This window comes from Oratosquilla oratoria, chromosome 41, assembly GCF_046742065.1.
Source record: "Oratosquilla oratoria isolate Oo_2021 chromosome 41, ASM4674206v1, whole genome shotgun sequence".
Taxonomy (NCBI): domain Eukaryota; kingdom Metazoa; phylum Arthropoda; class Malacostraca; order Stomatopoda; family Squillidae; genus Oratosquilla; species Oratosquilla oratoria.
Window position 1 is genome coordinate 14074212 of NC_134817.1, and position 18503 is coordinate 14092714.

Consider the following 18503-nt stretch of genomic DNA (forward strand, 5'->3'; position numbering starts at 1 on the left):
GGAGAGCGAGCAGGCTGCATCAGAAGATGAAGAGATCTCACCAAGTACCAAAGTGACCAATACCGCTGGGGATGCTGACCAACCAAAGAAAAAGGCACGCACCCGCCCTCAGCTCACGGATGATGAAGAGGACTTGATGGTGGAATTCTTACATGAAAATCCCTCCATATATGACAAAAAGAAAAAACAGTACCACGACTGTCACCTGAGAGATCGGATATGGAACAAGCAGGCGACCAGGATGAACCATACCAGGGAGGAACTTGAGGTGTGGTATGATTTCTTGCGTACCAGATACGGGAAGCTACTCAAGGAGATGAAAAAGTCTGGGTCAGGCGCCAAGGAGCACAGTGACCATGATAAGTGGGTCATTACTCAACTCAGCTTTCTGCAGCCCTTCATTGCAGATAGGTGCTCCTCAAGGCCCCTCATCTCCATCAAAGAGAAGATAGGTATACTTGCCTGCTCCACCGAGGAGGAAGACATGCCCAGCCAGGATGTCCCCCATCCTAGCAACAGCACAACCGTGACGCCACAGTGAGCCACAGGAGCCACAGGATACATCTCTCTGGTGCCTGGTTCCTCCACAGGCAGCAGGAAGAAGGCACTGGAGCAAGAGCATCTCGTTGATAAACTTCTACAGACAGAAGAACAACAAAATCAGCTGCTCTATCTCATGAAGGAGTTTATCCAACGCACCCAGGAAGGTGACCTGGTGAGGCAAAGCTACGGGCAGTATGGCATAGCAGTGATTCTCAAGCTCCCAAGTGACCTGTACTGCCGTGTTTCCCGCCAGATCCAAGGTATTTTAGATGAAGCTCTTGACAAGGTTGACCGTCGTGAAGGACAGCAGCAGAGCTTGCAGCCACCACTACTACCTCTCCAACAGTACTTTGCAGAACCTCAGTACCAGCCTCCTCAATACCAATATCCTCAGTACAACCCTTGTCAGCACTAACCTCCCCAACACCACCAGTTTACAACCCTCTGGCCTCCATCCCAGCTTGCTTCCCAGTGGCAACCACCCTCAAGCCAGTGGACCGCACAGCCGGTGGATTGCAACACTGTTAGTAATAATCCATAGTCAGCTCCTCCTTCAGCATCACTTGCCCCAGGAATGTCCACCCCGTCGCACCAAGATGTGCCTAACATATCCAACATGTCAAGTTTGTTGCAGCATCTGAACGAGGAAGACGAACAAGTGGCAGGGAAAGACGAAGAGGATCAGCAAATAGATCTTTAATTTTGTGATAGGACAGTGTTTCTCAGTGACAGTACGGATACAACATTTGCTCAGTGATATTAAGTTTTCAGTGTTTAACCAGGGAAATCTTTGCATTTGAACAATGGTTGTAGGCTATGCTATGTTGCTACATGGAGTTCTGATAGGCAATGTTAATCTGCTATATGGTTCATATTTGGATTGTGTGATTTTTATTTATTTTGTTATTTTGCCAATAACAAAATTTTTTGCTAAAATGTGTACTTTGAGTTTTTTTTTCTAAGATATGTATGCTTTAAATTAAAGCAATGGTATCTTACACTATATGGAATATGGTTTTCATTGACTCTTGTTTGTTAAATAATGGTAAAATAAAGTAAAATTGCACATTATTCATTCATACACCAAAGGCTTTTTCCCCCTTACAAGGGAGGTAGCCAAAAAGAAAAAGGCATAAAAATCATTCCCACCCACTCCATCCCTAATACACTCCAGTCCCCTCCACCCTCCTCCCTCCCTCTTATCTTGGCACCTCCGGGATGATGGGTCATCCCTGCATCTTGTCCACTGCCCTGGGTCAGAGGCAGTGTCACAAGACACAGCACATTCACAGCAAGGCTGCTTCATGCAGAAAAGGAGAAGACAGGGAGAAATCCATTCGGGCTGTATCAAATTTTTCTCACACATACTACCTCACCCCCATCCCCCCACCTATTCCACCTCATGCATCACCCCTGTCTTCTGTCCTCTCCTGTCCTTCCTCAACAGACATTCCCCTCTTCCCCAAGGCCCCTTTCACCCCATCCATCCGTCTCATCCTAGGTCACCCCCTCATGTTTACTCCCTCCATATCTGTCGTCCATACCTCTTTTACTAGTCTTTTTTCACTCATTCTTTCCATGTGTCCAAACCATCCCAATACTCTTTCATCCACCCTATCTCCCAACTCCCTTACCACCCCTGTTCTCCTCCTCACCTCCTTATTTCTCACTCTATCCAGCCTAGTAACCCCTATCATACTTCTCAGACATCTCATCTCAAACACATTCAAACTCCTCTCTTCCTCTCTTATGTTCCATGTTTCTGCCCCATACAGTGCTGTTGGCACAATCACTCCTTCATACAATCTCCTCTTAGCATCCATTCCCAAATGTCTATTCCTCATTACACTTTTTAAACCACCAAGGCATTTACTCACTTCTCTCAATCTACATTCTATCTCCACCTCCACTCCACCCTCTCCTGCCACATTTGCACTGAAGTATCTATAACTATCCACTTCCTCCACTCGCTCCCCCTTAATGCTCACTTCCAGTCTACTGCCACTTTCACCCCTTGTACATCTCATCACCTTACTTTTACCCATATTTACCTTCAACTTTTTTCTTTGACACACTCTCCCAAACTCTGTCACTAACTTCCTCAATCCCTCTGATCCTGCTACAAGTGCAGTGTCGTTGGCAAACAACAGCTGGCTCACCTCCCACTTTTCTCCATTTTCTCACATTATACATGTTTTATTATCATTACAACTACATTATCATACATAATATAGATCGGCAGCAAACATATCTAGCAATGAAATACAAATACGTGAAACACATTCAAAGTCAATAAGCAGTATCCTAGTATTAACACATTATTACACATTGAATTACTGGGGCCTATTGTAAATCATATCATCCTGCCATGGAACAGCCCCAGCAGGGCTGTTGAAGTACAATCTCAAGTATTCCCGTTGCATCTTTGCCTTGGTAGTAGCTTGATTGGGTCCATGAGTGCAAAGCAATTCATGTATTGGTGCATGTCTCCTCCATTCTCCAGGCACATTATTGTGTTTAGCATCCTTGTGATCTAACTCAGCATTCTGTAGTCCAGGGTATCTCATCCTCATGAGGTTATGAAGACATACAACAGCTTCCACCATGACTGTCGCCACCTCTGGATATTGTTGTAATGTGGTGAGGAGAGCTTGCCACCTGATGGCCAAGATGCCGAATGTGTTTTCAACCACCCTGCGGCCTCTGGATATCCTGTAGTTGGTGATGAGTTCTGCATCAGTCATTTTACGCTTGCTGTAGGGCTTCATCAGGTATGTACATAAGGCTCGAAGCACTCTTTCAGTTCAGAAGCATTAAAGATCTGGGCATCTGACACATGTCCCATGGATCCTACGTCCACCCATGTAAACTTGTAATCTGCGTCAATTAAAGCAAGGATAATGATGAAAAAGAAGCCTTTGTAGTTATGATAGAGGCTCCCACACTGGGGTGGCTTGCGAATGGCAACGTGCTTCCCATCAATTGCACCTACAGCATGAGGGACATTCCATCTTCTTTCAAATTCATCAGCAACAGCTTTCCATTCCACAGGAGTGGTGGGACAAGCTATGACCTCATCCTTGTATTCATCCACTATAGCTTGGCAGACCTGTGGGAGGAACTTGGCAATAGTATGGCGTGACACTCTGAAGCAGAATGAGAGGCTGGAATACTGGTCACCAGTGGCCAGGTGTCTCAGGGTAACAGCAACCTTGAGACCTGGTTCCAGGGCTTTTCTCCAATTGGTATCCTGTCGAGTGATCCTAGGAGATAGTCTTTCAACCAATTCATTGAACATCTGGGGATCCATTCGCATGAAATTGAAGAAAGATGCTGTGTCTTCTATCCTCAGCTCTCTCATCAGACAATGGTAGTGTCTATAAGTCAGTCTCCTTGGGGCAGCCAACCATGGTCTCACCCAAAATGCTGGGGGTCTAGGTCGTCTTTTTATTAGATTTTTTATAAAGGCAATCTGGTGAAAATGCATGTTATTTTGATGTAATAATAGTAATAAGAATAACTCCTCTCCAGCTCCTTCCATCTTTGTGCCTAGCAAGCCACTATACATGGGAAGAATATGTGCGCCACTTTTAATATCCTCAGCAATGATAACGGTAAAAGAATGGTAATAAATCGTTAAAAATGCTAACTACACGCTATGGTCACTGAAATCATTAAAGAATGGTACAGATCTGTTGAAGTGGTAAGGGAACAGTATAAAATCGCAATAGAACATCTTATGGATGCTATTGAATGGTGCTACAAAGGTAGAGAACGGTATATTGTTATAAAAATGTTGTAGAAACTTTACGTGGTCGGAATTTGAACTGTGTTGGAACATTACAGCATTGTTACGATTGTTAACACAATGCCATTGGAATGCAAGAAACTAAAAAACAGCCATTCGCACAATGACTGTTGGCAGTAACAGCCGTTCTAAGGACGGCTAGGAACGGTTGAGAATGGGAGCAAGAACGGATGTGTGGAATGGGGGTGTAAGAAAATGAATATTCAGGGAAGTGGTACAGGACAGTAATAAGAGTGGGGGGACAGCATAACAGAGGGATAGTCACAGTATAATAAAGTATCATCATTTCTCTATGAATAGAGATTTCCTCTACCACAGACAAAATGATGTGTGGCTCTGGTCTGTAGGGGCACTCTATATCAGCTGCATGCGATTAAGCACCTTTTAACTCCACGATAACATGCAGGTAATAACCCAGACAGGCTCAATTCTTGACACAAAACAGTCTACCACATAGGATCATAAGCAACTTTTTGCTGAAGCATTTGTTCACAGTTCAAAAAAGTCCACCAGAAGAGCCTGTTTGAAAGATAGCATTTCATAAGCCTCTATTATGAGAATCCTGAAATCTATTGGGTTGAAAGCTTATTGTCTATGGGTAATTCATGGCTTATTGGAGGGTGATCCAGACAGGCGGCTGCAATTTAGTGAGATAATGCTAAATGAAATTGAAGTAAATCCAATAATTTTAGATAACACTAGACCACCCATGACCCATTGGGTCAAAGAAGTGAAATGCAGAAGATTGTGACGTCATGTCATCGTTGCTTGGAACACTACTCATCATATGATTTATAGGGTTCGTAATATTTTAATAAACTCATTATACCTCATAGATGCTAACTCGGGAGTTGGGTATACTTTTAAATAAGAACATAAGAATAAAGGAGACTGCAAGAGACCATAAGGCCTACACTAGGCAGCTCCGTATCCATCACCACCTGTCATCCCCATCCATAAAGTTGTCTAATCGTTTTTTAAAACAACTGATAGTTTCAGCGCTTACTACATGGTTACTAATTTTATTCCATTCATCGACCACCCTATTAGTAAACCAATTCTTGCCTATTTCCTTCTTAAAATTTGTCCAGTTTATACCCATTACTGCGAGTTCTGCCCTGTTGTTTTATTATGATGACCTTGTTTGCCTCACCCTTGTTATAGCCTTTGATCCACTTGAACACTTCTATTAGATCACCCCGCACTCTGCATCTGAATATGAAAAATTTATAAGTATATATAGATATATATACTGTATGTATGTTGGGTCAAATAAAATTTTAAATGATACGTTGTTATAAGAAGTGAAATGCAGAAGATTGTGATGTCATGTCGTCGTTGCTTGGAACACTACACATCATGTGATGTTGTGATGCCATGTGTCACCCCCCGTAGTGCTGACTGCCTAAGTGTTGTGCCTGTCTATAAGTTTTATCCTTTCCTGGATGTGAGCTATAATCACTATCATGAAGTAACTTCAATATCTCATTTACAAGAGTTTGGGGGTATTACCAACTGATTTACAGGCCCTCTAGAAATATCTTTCCCACTTACAACTGTTTTTCTATACAAAAGTCCATTAATCAATTGAAATTCCTCTATCTTATACCCCTTTGGTAGCTTTGGAGGATTTCCTCTTGGGTTCATCAAATACTTGATTAATAAATCACATGTCTTATCATCCCTCTGTTCTCTTATTAGCATTTCCTCATCTAAAGTTACTAATTCCTCTATACTACAAACAAAATTAATCAACCCAGTCCCAGTCATTGGTTGACTAATGTTTCTAGATAGTGCATCTGCAGCCACATTCTTTCTACCCGGAATATATTCAAATTGAACTTCATAGCACTGAAGTATTGCAAACCACCTAGCAAGTCCGCCTCTATGATTCTTATGCTTAAATAAGTTCTGAATAGCTGTATGATCAGTCCAAACTCTGATTGGATATCCTAATATCATATCCCTAAAACTTTCTAAAGAATAAATTACTGCTAAAGTTTCTCTTTCTGTTATAGAGTAGTTTCTCTCCGCACTATTACAAAGTCTTGATGTGTAAGCGATCGGCTTCAAAGTTCCATTTCTCTCTTGCATCAGTATGCCTCCTAATCCTATGTCAGATGCATCAGTACAAAGAATGAATTCTTTTTCATAATCAGGAAATATTAGAATGGGGGAACTCGTGAGTTTATCTTTCAACTTGTCAAAAGCTTGCTGCTGTGCAGGTCCCCATATGAACTTTGAATCCTTCCTCAACAAAGAACTTAATGGATTAGCAATGTCAGCATATCGTTGAATAAATTTTCTATAATATCCTGTCAATCCCAAAAAGCTCCTAACCTTGTCTACATTGGTCGGAACCGGAAAATTCTTTAAAGCGTCAACCTTTGAATTCACTGTACTAAGTCCATGTCTATCTTATGTCCTAAATAAATAACACTGTCTTGCAAGAACTTACATTTTTCAAGTTTTACTTTTAATCCTGCTTCTACTAGTCTTGAGAATATCAAATCTAATTTCTTAAAGTGCTCCACTGCAGTCTGAGAAACTATTAAAATGTCATCTAGAAATACACTGGCAGTGTTTCCTAACAATCCATCTAGAATAGTATTCATTAATCTCATGTAAGTTAATGGACTATTACATAACCCAAATGGCATTCTCTTGAACTCATAATGTCCCGTTGGAGTAGAAAATGCTGTGAACTCTCTTGAGTCTTCATGCAACTCTATTTGCCAAAAAGCTGATTTGATATCTATAGTACTAAAATATCTATTCTCAGTTCCCAAACTTCTCAAAATGTCACCGATAATGGGTAATGGTAACCTGTCACGAATGGTGTGCTTATTCAATTCCCTATAATCAATAACTGGGCGCATAGTACCATCTGACTTTGGCACCAAAATCAAAGGGAAGTTCCACTCACTATTACTATGTTCAATAATATCCTGTGATAACATTTCAGTGATCAGTTTATCTACTATTGCTAATTTAGAGTGAGGAACTCTGTAGGCGGGTATGTAAATAGGCTGTGTTCCTGGTTTTAATTTGATATGATGTTTTAAAACAGTTGTTTTGCCTAAGGCGTCCCCCGGCAAAGCAATTGCTTTATTGTGCTTTACAAGCAAAGCAAGTAAACTTTCATCCAACTCAGGGCAATTAGTTGATTTTAATAAATCTTTATATCTATTTCTTAAATATATTCCTTCTTGAACTGAACAGATTGATGAAATTGGTAATTCTATCTCCTCACTACTCTCATTTAAAATCTTAATGGGTTTTGTACACACCTGAAAACATCCTATTTGTGTACCTTTCCTTAAAACTATATCCTTATTCATAGTGTTAATTACTAGTACTTCTACTCTGTTCTTATTTGACTTATAAATCCCTGAGTCCCACTTCAATCCTCTTATTTTAATTGATTCTGGGACTGTAATTATTTCAGAGTCTACATTGACTCCTTTCTGCACCAATGATTTTTCTCCTCCACCTTTTTCTCCAATTAGAGAGGCTGTTATACTCTTCTAAACTATGTCACAATGTAAGCATTATGTCATAACAAAAATGGCTTGTCCGCTCACAGTTACAATAGTCAAAACAATATTACACACCAGGCAACACTCCGCATTTAACCTACACTCAGCACTTTTAAATATATACAAGGTGCGAGTCTGACTCAGCTATCCTTGACGCCTGTCGGCCGTTGGCTGTTGCCTCACAAGTTTTCATAACAACTGACCCTGGATTAGCATTCGTTCTCCATCTACCTCTCGATCTACTCTGATTTACCTTAAATGTCTACCTCTATCTACCGGCCTCTTACACCATGTCTCTTCTTCTGATTGGCTGGTCCTCAGTCTTGACGTCATATCTCTTCTTCTGATCTCTTCTTCTGCTTGGCTGGTCCTCAGTTGTGACGTCATATCTCTTCTTCTGATTGGCTGGTCCTCAGTCGTGACGTCATATCTCTTCTTCTGATTTGCTGGGTGAAGGTTTCAAGCAAGCAAGATAACAAACAAGATTATCAGAGTTTTATAAGTATATAGATTGTGGGGAGTGATGAAGCTACTTTCAAATTATCAGGTTATATTAGCAGATATAATTGTATTTACTGGTATAATGAGAATGTGCATGTAACATTTGAGCAACAACTAAGTTAGCCAGGTGTCAATGTTTGGGGTGGTATTTCAAGTTCTGGTGTTTTAGGATCAGTATTTTTTTTATAGAACAGTCATAGGTCATAAGTATTTCAAAATTCTAATGAAGCAAGTTGTTCCAGTTACAACAATAGCCTGACTCACATGACTTTCCAACAAGATGGGGCCCCTCCACATTATTCAAGAGCAGTCCAGAGTATCTTGATATAACATTTCCTGAGAAATAGGTTGGGTGAAGAGGTCCAATTGATTGGCCAGCATGTTCACCTGACTTGACCCTAAAGGTGATTTCAAAAGTTATTTAAGAAGCATTTCAAGAAATTAATACCCAAAGAGAATTGTACATAAAATGTTTGTTGAAGCATGAGAGGCAGACTTCAAAGCTGTGTGGAGTGATTTTTTTTTTCTCATTCTAAATTTGAGTGTGGAAAAGGTGCCAAAATGGTAAAATATCAGTCACGTGAAATTATAATATAATTGAAGCATTTTCTGATCAACCACCAACCATTTTACTATATGGCATATATGTTAAGTGGCTGTGTGAAGTTTGTGGTAGCTGGGCAGATTACATGTTTTGCCTTGCAGTTAGGCTTGACCTGTTGAGCTAGGAGGTTGTGTGCTGCTCTATGTTAATAAGCGGTGAGTGTTATAAATCTATCTATATACACTACACAATGGTAATCTTCACTTTAGTAGTTAACTGAGGGGAAGGGATACGGCGTCCCACAGAAAGTTCTACTATGACATGATATAATGCCTCAGTGTTATATTTTCTTTATCCATTTATATATCACTTAGCCTTACATTGCTTACAATTTATAAAAAAAAAAATTTTTTCAGAATGGCCAGTCTAACGAGGGAGATGGTGGCACATGTGATTTTTGGTGCATCATGCAAGTTACCCACTAATCTTCTTCCAACCTATGCTGATGTTATGAAGGCGTGCATTAATACAAGACAACAGTTAACAACAAAGAATAACAAATACCCACCATTCTCTGAAATATCGGACAAAGTTTGTGTTGATGTTGAACTTGTTTGGGAGAAAGCATCTTTGCCGACTGTGACCCATGGGCGAGTGATTGAAATCTTGAGATCATATAATGACAAATACAAGAAAATTTTGAAACCATACAAGGCTCGGAAGGGTAATAATAATTACAAGCAACAACTTGAACAGTTCAGAAAAGATGCAGATAAACTCTTTGACATTAGCAAATGTAAATGTGTAGATTTTGTCATGAGCTGTAAGTGCAAAAGAGCAGACAAAGTACCAGTCAATGAAAGAACGTTTCTGTTGGACCAGAGAGGAGCCAGGAAGATGTTTATAGGGGGTATTGATATAGTGGAAACAAATAAGCTGCAAAAAAAAAAATCCAGTAAAGAAAGTGAATCGAGAAGACGCAGAGTCAGCATTCAGCAAGAACAAAAAAGCAGCAACGCAGTTCTGGAAACTGTGTGGAAGACAAGGATGACAGCACAGATACCAGCGATGAAGAAGACACTCTATCTAAGGCACACTGTAAACAAGATCTACTGATACCAGAGACTAAATGACAAAAACTAATGATAGTACAATTACCATCATTAGCTAAAGCTTGAGACAGAACTGGCATCTCAGATCAAACAGCAGCCGTTATTGCTTCATCTGTGCTACAAGACATGGGGATTGTGTCTCCAAATGACACCTCCAAAGTCATTGATCATAGTAAAATTCACTGAGATAGAAGTAGAATTTGTCAGGAATTGACAAAACAGGACACAAATTCAGATAGCAGTATGACATACATTTCTGGATTGTACTTCGCTGGTCAGAAAGATAAAACAATGAAAAGTGTATGAGACATCACAGGACATGACCACCAGGACAGTTATATAAAAGCACATCAGCATTATTTGTGAACCAAGTTCATCATACTTTGGCCATGTGACACCATCAAGTAGATTGAGCAAGGCTATTTCCAAAGCAATCTTTGAATACTTGACTGCCCGAAGTGTGGATCTCAACAGTGTAAAAGTTGTTGGATGTGATGGAACTGCCATCAACACTGGACATAATGGCAGTTATTTGGCAGCTTGAGGAATTACTTCAAAAACCTCTGCAATGGCTTGTGTGCTTATTACTTACTAATAAGCTCCTTTTGCAACACCTGTTTCAGCATTTAGATGGAGCAACTACAGGACCCAAGTGCTCAGGACCAATAGGAAAATCTCTTGCAGCATGCATGGAACTCCACATAACAATGTATGAACTGATATCAATGCCTCTGCTGCATGTAGACGTAAGAGACCTAAGCACTGACCAGCAGTACTTGTAGTAGATGTGTTAAGCTGTCAGCAGTGAACTCTGTCCCTATAATCTAGCAATACAAAACCTGGACTATTGAACCACTCGCGATGGTTGACAACTGCTAACAGAATCCTGCATCCCTGTGTTGGCCTTGATGAGCCATCCAATAACATCAAAACTCTTGTCACATTCATCATCAGGGTTTATGCACCTACATGGTTTGCAATCAAGATGCAGCCTTTATGGGATAATGGTGAGAACACGGTACCTCAGTTCCTCTCAAAAGAAAGTCATTGACCCGGTGATTCAGCGAAATGGCTTCTGTGGTCACCCTGAGAACATGATACTAGCCATGATGACAGATGAACGACCACATATAAGAGAACTTGGGCTCAGAAGGATCATGAAGGCAAGGTTACATGTGTCTGCAAATAAAATCCACAAATTTCATGTGCCATTGTTCAACCTTAATGCGACTGAATACTATGACAAGATCAATTGATACAGTTTGACTGTGATGAAGCCTCCTGTTATAATGAATATGACAATGAATTGAAGGACATGATCTCTGCTCAAATTTTATCAAGGGTCATCTTCCCCCTCTTCCGTTATCACACATGGGCAGTGGAAAGATGTGTGAAGCTAGTTACCGAAGCCTCTGCTTCTGTGTGTAGTGTGACGTCCTGACACGGATTTGTTTGGGCTCGTGTTGGTTCTCACCAGCTTATGCCAAAGTTTGATTCAAAGTGTGTCTATAAGTTCTAAATTCATCAAAACTATGCACGGATAACTCAGACTTTAATATTAGAATAATAGTATGCAAAAAATAAACAGAAAATATGCAGTATAATCTCATGTATATTATAATTTGATTTTTTTCTTTTAAATAAAATATTTTTGTAAATTTATAAAATATAGAAGTTAATAAAAAAAGTCCGATTTAAATAGTTTTTTTTCATAATGTTTTATTAATTAATTGCTACCTTTTACAACCTTAAATCTTTAAAAGTAAATATATTTTAGGGCCAATTGGTGAATAATGGTATATTATTGTAAGCCTAAAAAGTCTGGTGGTTGATCATAAAAATATCTGATTTAAATATAATTTTGGCATATTGATCTCTTAGTGAAATGACACCTTTTAAGAACTCAAGTGAAAATTCAGAAGAAGAAAAAATATTTGGGCAATTTTCACTCCACCCTACTGTGTAGATTGTGATGGGAAACTGTTTGAGCACCTGAGTTGATAAATTATAAGGCTCTTATATTGTTGTACTCATATATATAATTGTATTAGTAAATATAATTGTATATATTATTTCAAAATAAATGTTATCTCTTACTGTCCACCTGCTTTTGTATACATAATCTCAAATGTTATCAGTTACTGTCCACTTACTTTTAGACCACCCTGTATATATAAATATGGGGTGGAAACTATGAAACTACTAGATATTTTGGTATAAGTAAGACTTAAGTCTCACCATGGAGCACTTTACGAAGTGGAGTACTTAACCCTTTAACTGGTTAAGACACAAAAATGCGAAAAATAAACATTCTTATTGGATGTTAAAAAATATGTCATACTTTGCATGCTACTGAGTAATTCTTCCTGCATTTGAATTTAACCATAATAACCCATTAGCTGCTCCATTTAGTGGCAATATGCGGAAAACTAAACATAGACGATCCAGTGAAAATCAGCTGTTCCACCCATACTTTCACAGTGCAGACATCAGACATTTAAATCTTTACTATGCATTTTATAAGTTAATTTTTCTTTGAATTTTTTCTTTTATAATATATCTAATAAGATTATAAAAAATTGATAGAAATATAGAAATATTGTATATCATGGACAGGTTCCCAGTTGAAGAGTATTATGTGATAGAGGACGTGCCGAGGGTACCAGTGGATGAGTATTCTTGTGGATCATTGTACTTAGAGAGGGATATTCTCAAACCTCATGCATCATCGTCAAAATGTATATATGAAGATAACTATGAGCAGGAGGTAAGTTGTAGATTGAAATGTTAACAAAATTGCTAGGCATTAAAATGAAATATAGATTTAAGTGATTACAGAGCCTGGAATTAATGTCAGTAAGAGTAGTACCCATGCATTCCCCATGATTTTTAAGAAGTTTAAAAAGATACCTGTTTTATTGTCTTGACCTGTAAATTATTTTTGTCTTTTCAGAAAGTAAAAATTGAAGAGGAAATTAAAGTAGAGGAGGAGCATTTAGAAGATTTTAATGAAAACATTCATGTTAGCCAGACAGATGTGATGGCCAGTGATTTACGATCACCACCTCTCAAGGAATCTCTGTTTATGCAAAAAACCCATCCAATGCCTCCAAAGAGAAAGCAGCAAGTTACTCAACAGGAAATTGATGAAATTCTTGCTGAATCAGACTCTGAAGATGAAGAAATATTTGGAAAGGGTTCTGCTTCACAAGAAGCGTTTACTGAAGAAGATGAAGCTCATGATGATGATCTTGAATTTGAGGGGGAATCAGAGGAAGAAGATATCAATGATATTCCGAGTAGTTCATTGTGGCAGTATATAAGAAGTGATTGGTCAACATCACCAAAAACAGTAGATGGTGTTGGTAGTTATAATGACACCCACAGAGTAGTGGGACTAGAAAACTGCACCCCTTTTCAGTGTTTCCAAAAAATTTTCCCTGATAAAATTTATGAACACGTAGCCAATGAAACGAATAAATATGCAATATACATGATTAAAAAGAAACAGCCATTACCTCGTAGGTCACCTTTTCATGCGTGGACTGATGTAAGTGTTGGTGAAATAAAGGCATTTATTGCAATTGAAATGGCCATGGGGTTAGTGAGAAAACCGTCTTTGAGAAGCTACTTTGCAAAGCTGTGTTTATTGACGGAAACTCCTGGATTTGGCTCAATATTATCAATAGCAAGGTATAAACTAATTCGTTCATGCCTACATTTTGTGGATAATAAGGAAAAAAAGAAGGATGACAGATTATATAAAATCAGACCCATTTTGAATATAGTAAAAGGATTATACACTGAAGTGTACATAAGTAATAAAGAGGTTAGTGTAGCTGAAACCATGTTCAAGTTCAAGAGAAGATTATTTTGGAAATGGTACCTGCCTCCAAAAAAGTCTTCTGCAGAATGGGGTATAAAAGTTTGGTCCCTGTGTGATGCAAGAACTGGTTATCTTCTCAAGTTTGAAGTTTACGCTGGCAAAACAAAGGATTTAAACACGAACGTGGGTGCTGGAGAGCTCGTTGTGATGAAATTGTTGGAAGAATTTGAGAATAAGGGTCATGTTGTTTACATGGATAATTTTTTCAGTGGTGTCCAACTTTTTCAAAAACTTTTGAAAAGGAAAACAGGAGCTTGTGGTACAGTTTGTCCTAACAGAAGGGGATTACCTTCAGAAATGAAAAAAATAAAGAAAAAAAATGGAGAAGCACCTACTTTCTGGAGAAGTCAAGACAGATCTATGATTGCCTACTCATGGCAAGATTCTGGTAGGTTCAATATGTTGTCCACTGTTGGCGACACAAGTACTATACAAACCTCCATAAGGTCAAAAGAAGGTGATAGGGTTGTTGATAAACCTTCTTTACAGAAGCAGTACAATAGATTTGTGGGAGGTGTGGACCTTTTTGATCAACTGTGTGCCAGTTATCCATTTAACCACAGAAGTAAAAAGTGGTATCACAGCATTTGGCATTTTATCATTGAAATTGCTCTGATAAATAGTAGTATATGTTATAACATTCAGAATAAGAAAAGCATGAGTCAGGTTTTTTTTCGACAAAAGATTATAAATGGATTGCTTGAAGGCATTTCACCAACAGTACGAAAGCGACGCAGACATGGAAAAGTTTTTCAGAGTCAAATATTGAATGAAGGGCATTATATTGGACAATATGAAGACAAGAAGTACCGTCCATTTTGTAAAGTTTGCTCTATTACACCAAGTCAGTGTGCTAAAAGGGGAAAAGGAGAATGCAAAAGAAGGCAGACATCCTTCTTTTGTAAACAATGCCCCCAAAAGCCTCCACTTTGTATTACTCCATGTTTTGAAATATTTCATACAGTTAGAAATTATAGAAAAACATGTCAGTGTAATGATAGTGCTGTTAATATACTTCTGTATCAATAATATATATTGTCGTCGGCATGTACTCGTATCTGAGTATCATAATTTCCAGTCCCAATAGAAGGTTGAATAGAGGAGGGGGTCATAAGAGGTTAGTTATTATTGGGGTGGTGAGCCTTCTTATGGCTTGTAAGGCCAATTTGTGCCCTGAACAACCAAGGGGATTGATCACACTGAATCGTGGGAGGTGGTTTTGGTTGTTTTGTTCTTTCTGCCAGTTGCTGTTGTTTAGCTACCAGGTTGGCTCTTCTATTCTCTTCAAAGAGGTCTGTGCCCACTTTAATTTTGTTTCTCCACCCATTCCTGTCATTCGTTGAAGCTTCGAAGGTGTTTGGGTCTATGTTAGCTTCCTTGAGGGATTTCTTGAGTTGGTCTTTGAATCAGAGCATAGGGTGGCCTCTAAGGCGATCACCTGTATTTAACTCACTGAAGAGAATTTTCTTTGGTAGTCTTGTGTCCTCCATATGCAGCACATGGCCAGACCATCTTAAGTGGTGTTTCATGATCATGGCCTTGATGCTGGTGATGTTGGCTCTTTCAAGGACTGCTGTATTGGACACACAGTCGTTCCATTTGATTTTCATTATTGTTCTCAGTTTTTTCTGGTGGAATTGTTCTAGTTTTTTGAGGTCCCTACTATAAAGGGTCCAAGTCTCGCATGCATATAACAGGGTAGATACTGTAACGGCGTTATATACCATCACCTTTGTATGGGTGGTTAGGTCTTTGTTCTTGAACACCCTGGTGGATAGTCTCCCATATGCAGTGTGGCCAGCTTGTAACCTGTTTTCAATCTCTTTGGAGGGTGTGCTCTGGGTGGAAAGGATGCTTCCCAGATATGGGAAGCATTCGAAGCATTCGATGGTGGTTCCATCCATGGTGATGTTAGTTGCTGGTGGATTTTCCCCTGGTCTTGGTTGGGCCAATATCTTAGTTTTGGCCTTGTTAACTGTCAATTCCAAAACATGTGTAGGCAGCATGGAAATTATCCACCGATTCTTGGAGTTCTGCATGGGGTGGGCCACAGCAGTATTGTCATCCGCATACTGTAGTTCTGTCACATTGATGGTGTTGGTGTTGCACCGTGATTTGAGTCTGCCCAGTTTAAAATTCCTCCATCTAATCTGTATTTTATTTCAACCCCTGGGTTGTTGTGGGGTACTTCATATAGCATGGCAGCTAAATATAAAGAGAAAAGGTGTCGGTGCCAGTACACATCCTTGTTTTAGTCCACATGTGATTGGGAAGGGGGCTGACAGGTTGCTGTGGTGGATTACTTTAGCTGTCATCCCATCATGTAGGGCTTTGATCATGTCAGCAAAAGGCTCAGGGACTCTGAAGCGATTGAGGACAGACCACATGGCTGTTCTTGGTACGCCGTCGAATACTTTTTCGAGGTCATAGAAAATTAGAAAAATGGGTTTTTGCTGTTCTTTTGATTTTTCCTGTAGTTGGCGAGCACAGAAAATCATGTCTATGGTTCCTCTAGATGGGTGGAAACCACACTGGGATTCTGGCAGGATAACTTCTGCTATGTTTTGTAATCTATTTAGTAGGATCCTTGCCAAAACCTTCCCTGCAATTGATAGCAAGGATATCCCTCTATAATTCCCACATTCTCTTCTATCTCCTATTTTGAAGATGGTGACAGGGAGTGTGTCTTTCCAATTATTGGGGGCCTGTTTTTCTTCCCATGCTTTTAGTATGATGGAGTGTAGATGCATCTTCAGGACTAAACCTCCATGGGTCAGAAGTTCAGTGGGAATGTTGTCCAGTCCTGCGGCCTTCCCTTGACGCATTTGTTTTAGTGCTACATCGAGTTCTTGAAATGTTGGTGGTAGGGACATCCATAGTTGTGGTGGATGTTGTGGCACATTTCGGAGGAAGTCTTGTTGGGCTGATGAGTTCCTTTTCAGGAGGGTGTTGAAATGTTCTATCCAACGGGTCTGGATTTCATTGTCTTCTGTGAGGATGGTGTTGTCAGCTGCCAAAAGTGTCCCTGCAGCAGTGTGCTTTGGTCTGAAAATTTTCTTTGTGCCTACAAAGAAGCCTTTATGGTACCTGCTGTTGGCATAACCTTGTAGGTCTTGCACCATTTGCTGCCCCCACTCATTTTGTATTTCCCAAAGCCTGGCTTGACACTGTGACTTTGCTTGTGCATATTTAGCCTTCTTTGGTTGGGAATTAGGGTCTTGGTCGAGGGCTATTCAGGCTTTCCGTTTAGTGTTAATGAGGGACTTAATATTTTCGTCGTTGTCGCCGAACCAATCCCGGTGCTGTTTACTCTGGTAGCCGATTATGGTTTTTGCAGCTTCATTGATGGCATCTCGTATGTTAGTCCATTCAGCGTCGATTGAAGGTTCTCTGGCTGGTAGGTTCTGCTGGATTGCTGCTTGGAAAGCTCGAGATGTATCAGGATCTTTTAATTTACCAGTGTCATATCTTCTGGCTTCGTTTTGTTGGATGTTATGTGGCTTCCTTAGTTTTAATTTTGTGATGAGCAGCTGGTGGTCTGTCCAGCAGTCATTGGCTCCAGGCATGCTTCTTGTGATCAAAACCTCATTTTTGTGTTGTTGTCTGACAATGGCATAATCTAAGGTATGCCAGTGTTTTGATCTAGGATGTTTCCAGGTGGTCTTAGATCAATTCGGGAGTCTGAACTGTGTGTTTGTGATGAACAGTTCCTGTTCAGCACAGAGGCCAAGGAGGAGGAGGCCATTATCATTGCAGTTACCCACACCTTGCCTACCGATTATGTTATGCCAGAGTTCTTGCCCCACTCTGGCGTTAAAATCCCCTAAGAGAAGGAGACGGTCCATTTGACATGGTCCTCCACATCTAGTGTTGGGGCGTACACTGATACTAGCATGATGAACTGGTTTATCGGGAGTGGTAGTCTTAGTAAGGTGATTCTTTCATTAATCGCATGTGGTGTCAGGTTATGGGCTTTTACTAATTGGGTCTTAACTGCAAAGCCAACACCCTGGGAGTGGTGGTCTTCCGGGTTTTTCCCTTTCCAAAAGAAAGTATACCCTGACCCAACTTCTGTGATTTGCCCTTCGCCAGGTATTCTAGTCTCGCTGAGAGCAGCCACATCAACGTTGAATCTGGCGAGTTCTCTTGAGACTAAGGCTGTTCGTCTTTCAGGGCGGTCTGTGTCTCTGGTATCCATAAGGGTGCGCACATTCCATGCACCTACTTTGAGGTACGATTTACTATAATCATTCCTTCTTTCACGGCTGCATATACGGTGCGTCATTGGGTGCAGCTGCCCAATGACTGGGATGGTGTGACCACCGATGTTTAGCCCACCTTTTATAGGGCCTTCCCCAGTTGGGGTGAGCAGCGGTACTCCTGAATAGGCCTGCTCAGTCACAGGTGCAGGACCGAGTTCCTGTGTGGTCACAGTCACAGGAGAAGCGGCCATCACACGCCTGCCGCCAGTGTGCAGGTCTGGGCTAAGAGCTTCCAGCTACACCATGCCTACTCCCACCACCCTTGTCCCATTGCCACTGGATTTTCTAGGTAGGGTTAGGAGGAAAGG

At 40.2% G+C, this 18503-nt stretch overlaps 1 protein-coding gene and 1 pseudogene across 2 annotated transcripts in view; both read left to right on the forward strand.

The window, feature by feature from the left end:
- The window catches only part of LOC143020995 (uncharacterized), a 31772-nt pseudogene extending 19630 nt beyond the window's left edge, over positions 1-12142 (forward strand).
- LOC143020994 (uncharacterized) overlaps positions 1-17985 on the forward strand; it is a 95036-nt gene extending 77051 nt beyond the window's left edge. For both annotated transcript variants that reach the window (XM_076178077.1, XM_076178082.1), the window contains 2 exons: positions 12664-12814; positions 13001-17985. In XM_076178077.1, the coding sequence (XP_076034192.1) occupies positions 12664-12814; positions 13001-14962 (2113 nt within the window). In that variant the 3' untranslated portion in view covers positions 14963-17985. The remainder of the gene's footprint in view (positions 1-12663; positions 12815-13000) is intronic.
- The last annotated feature ends 518 nt before the right edge of the window (positions 17986-18503 follow it).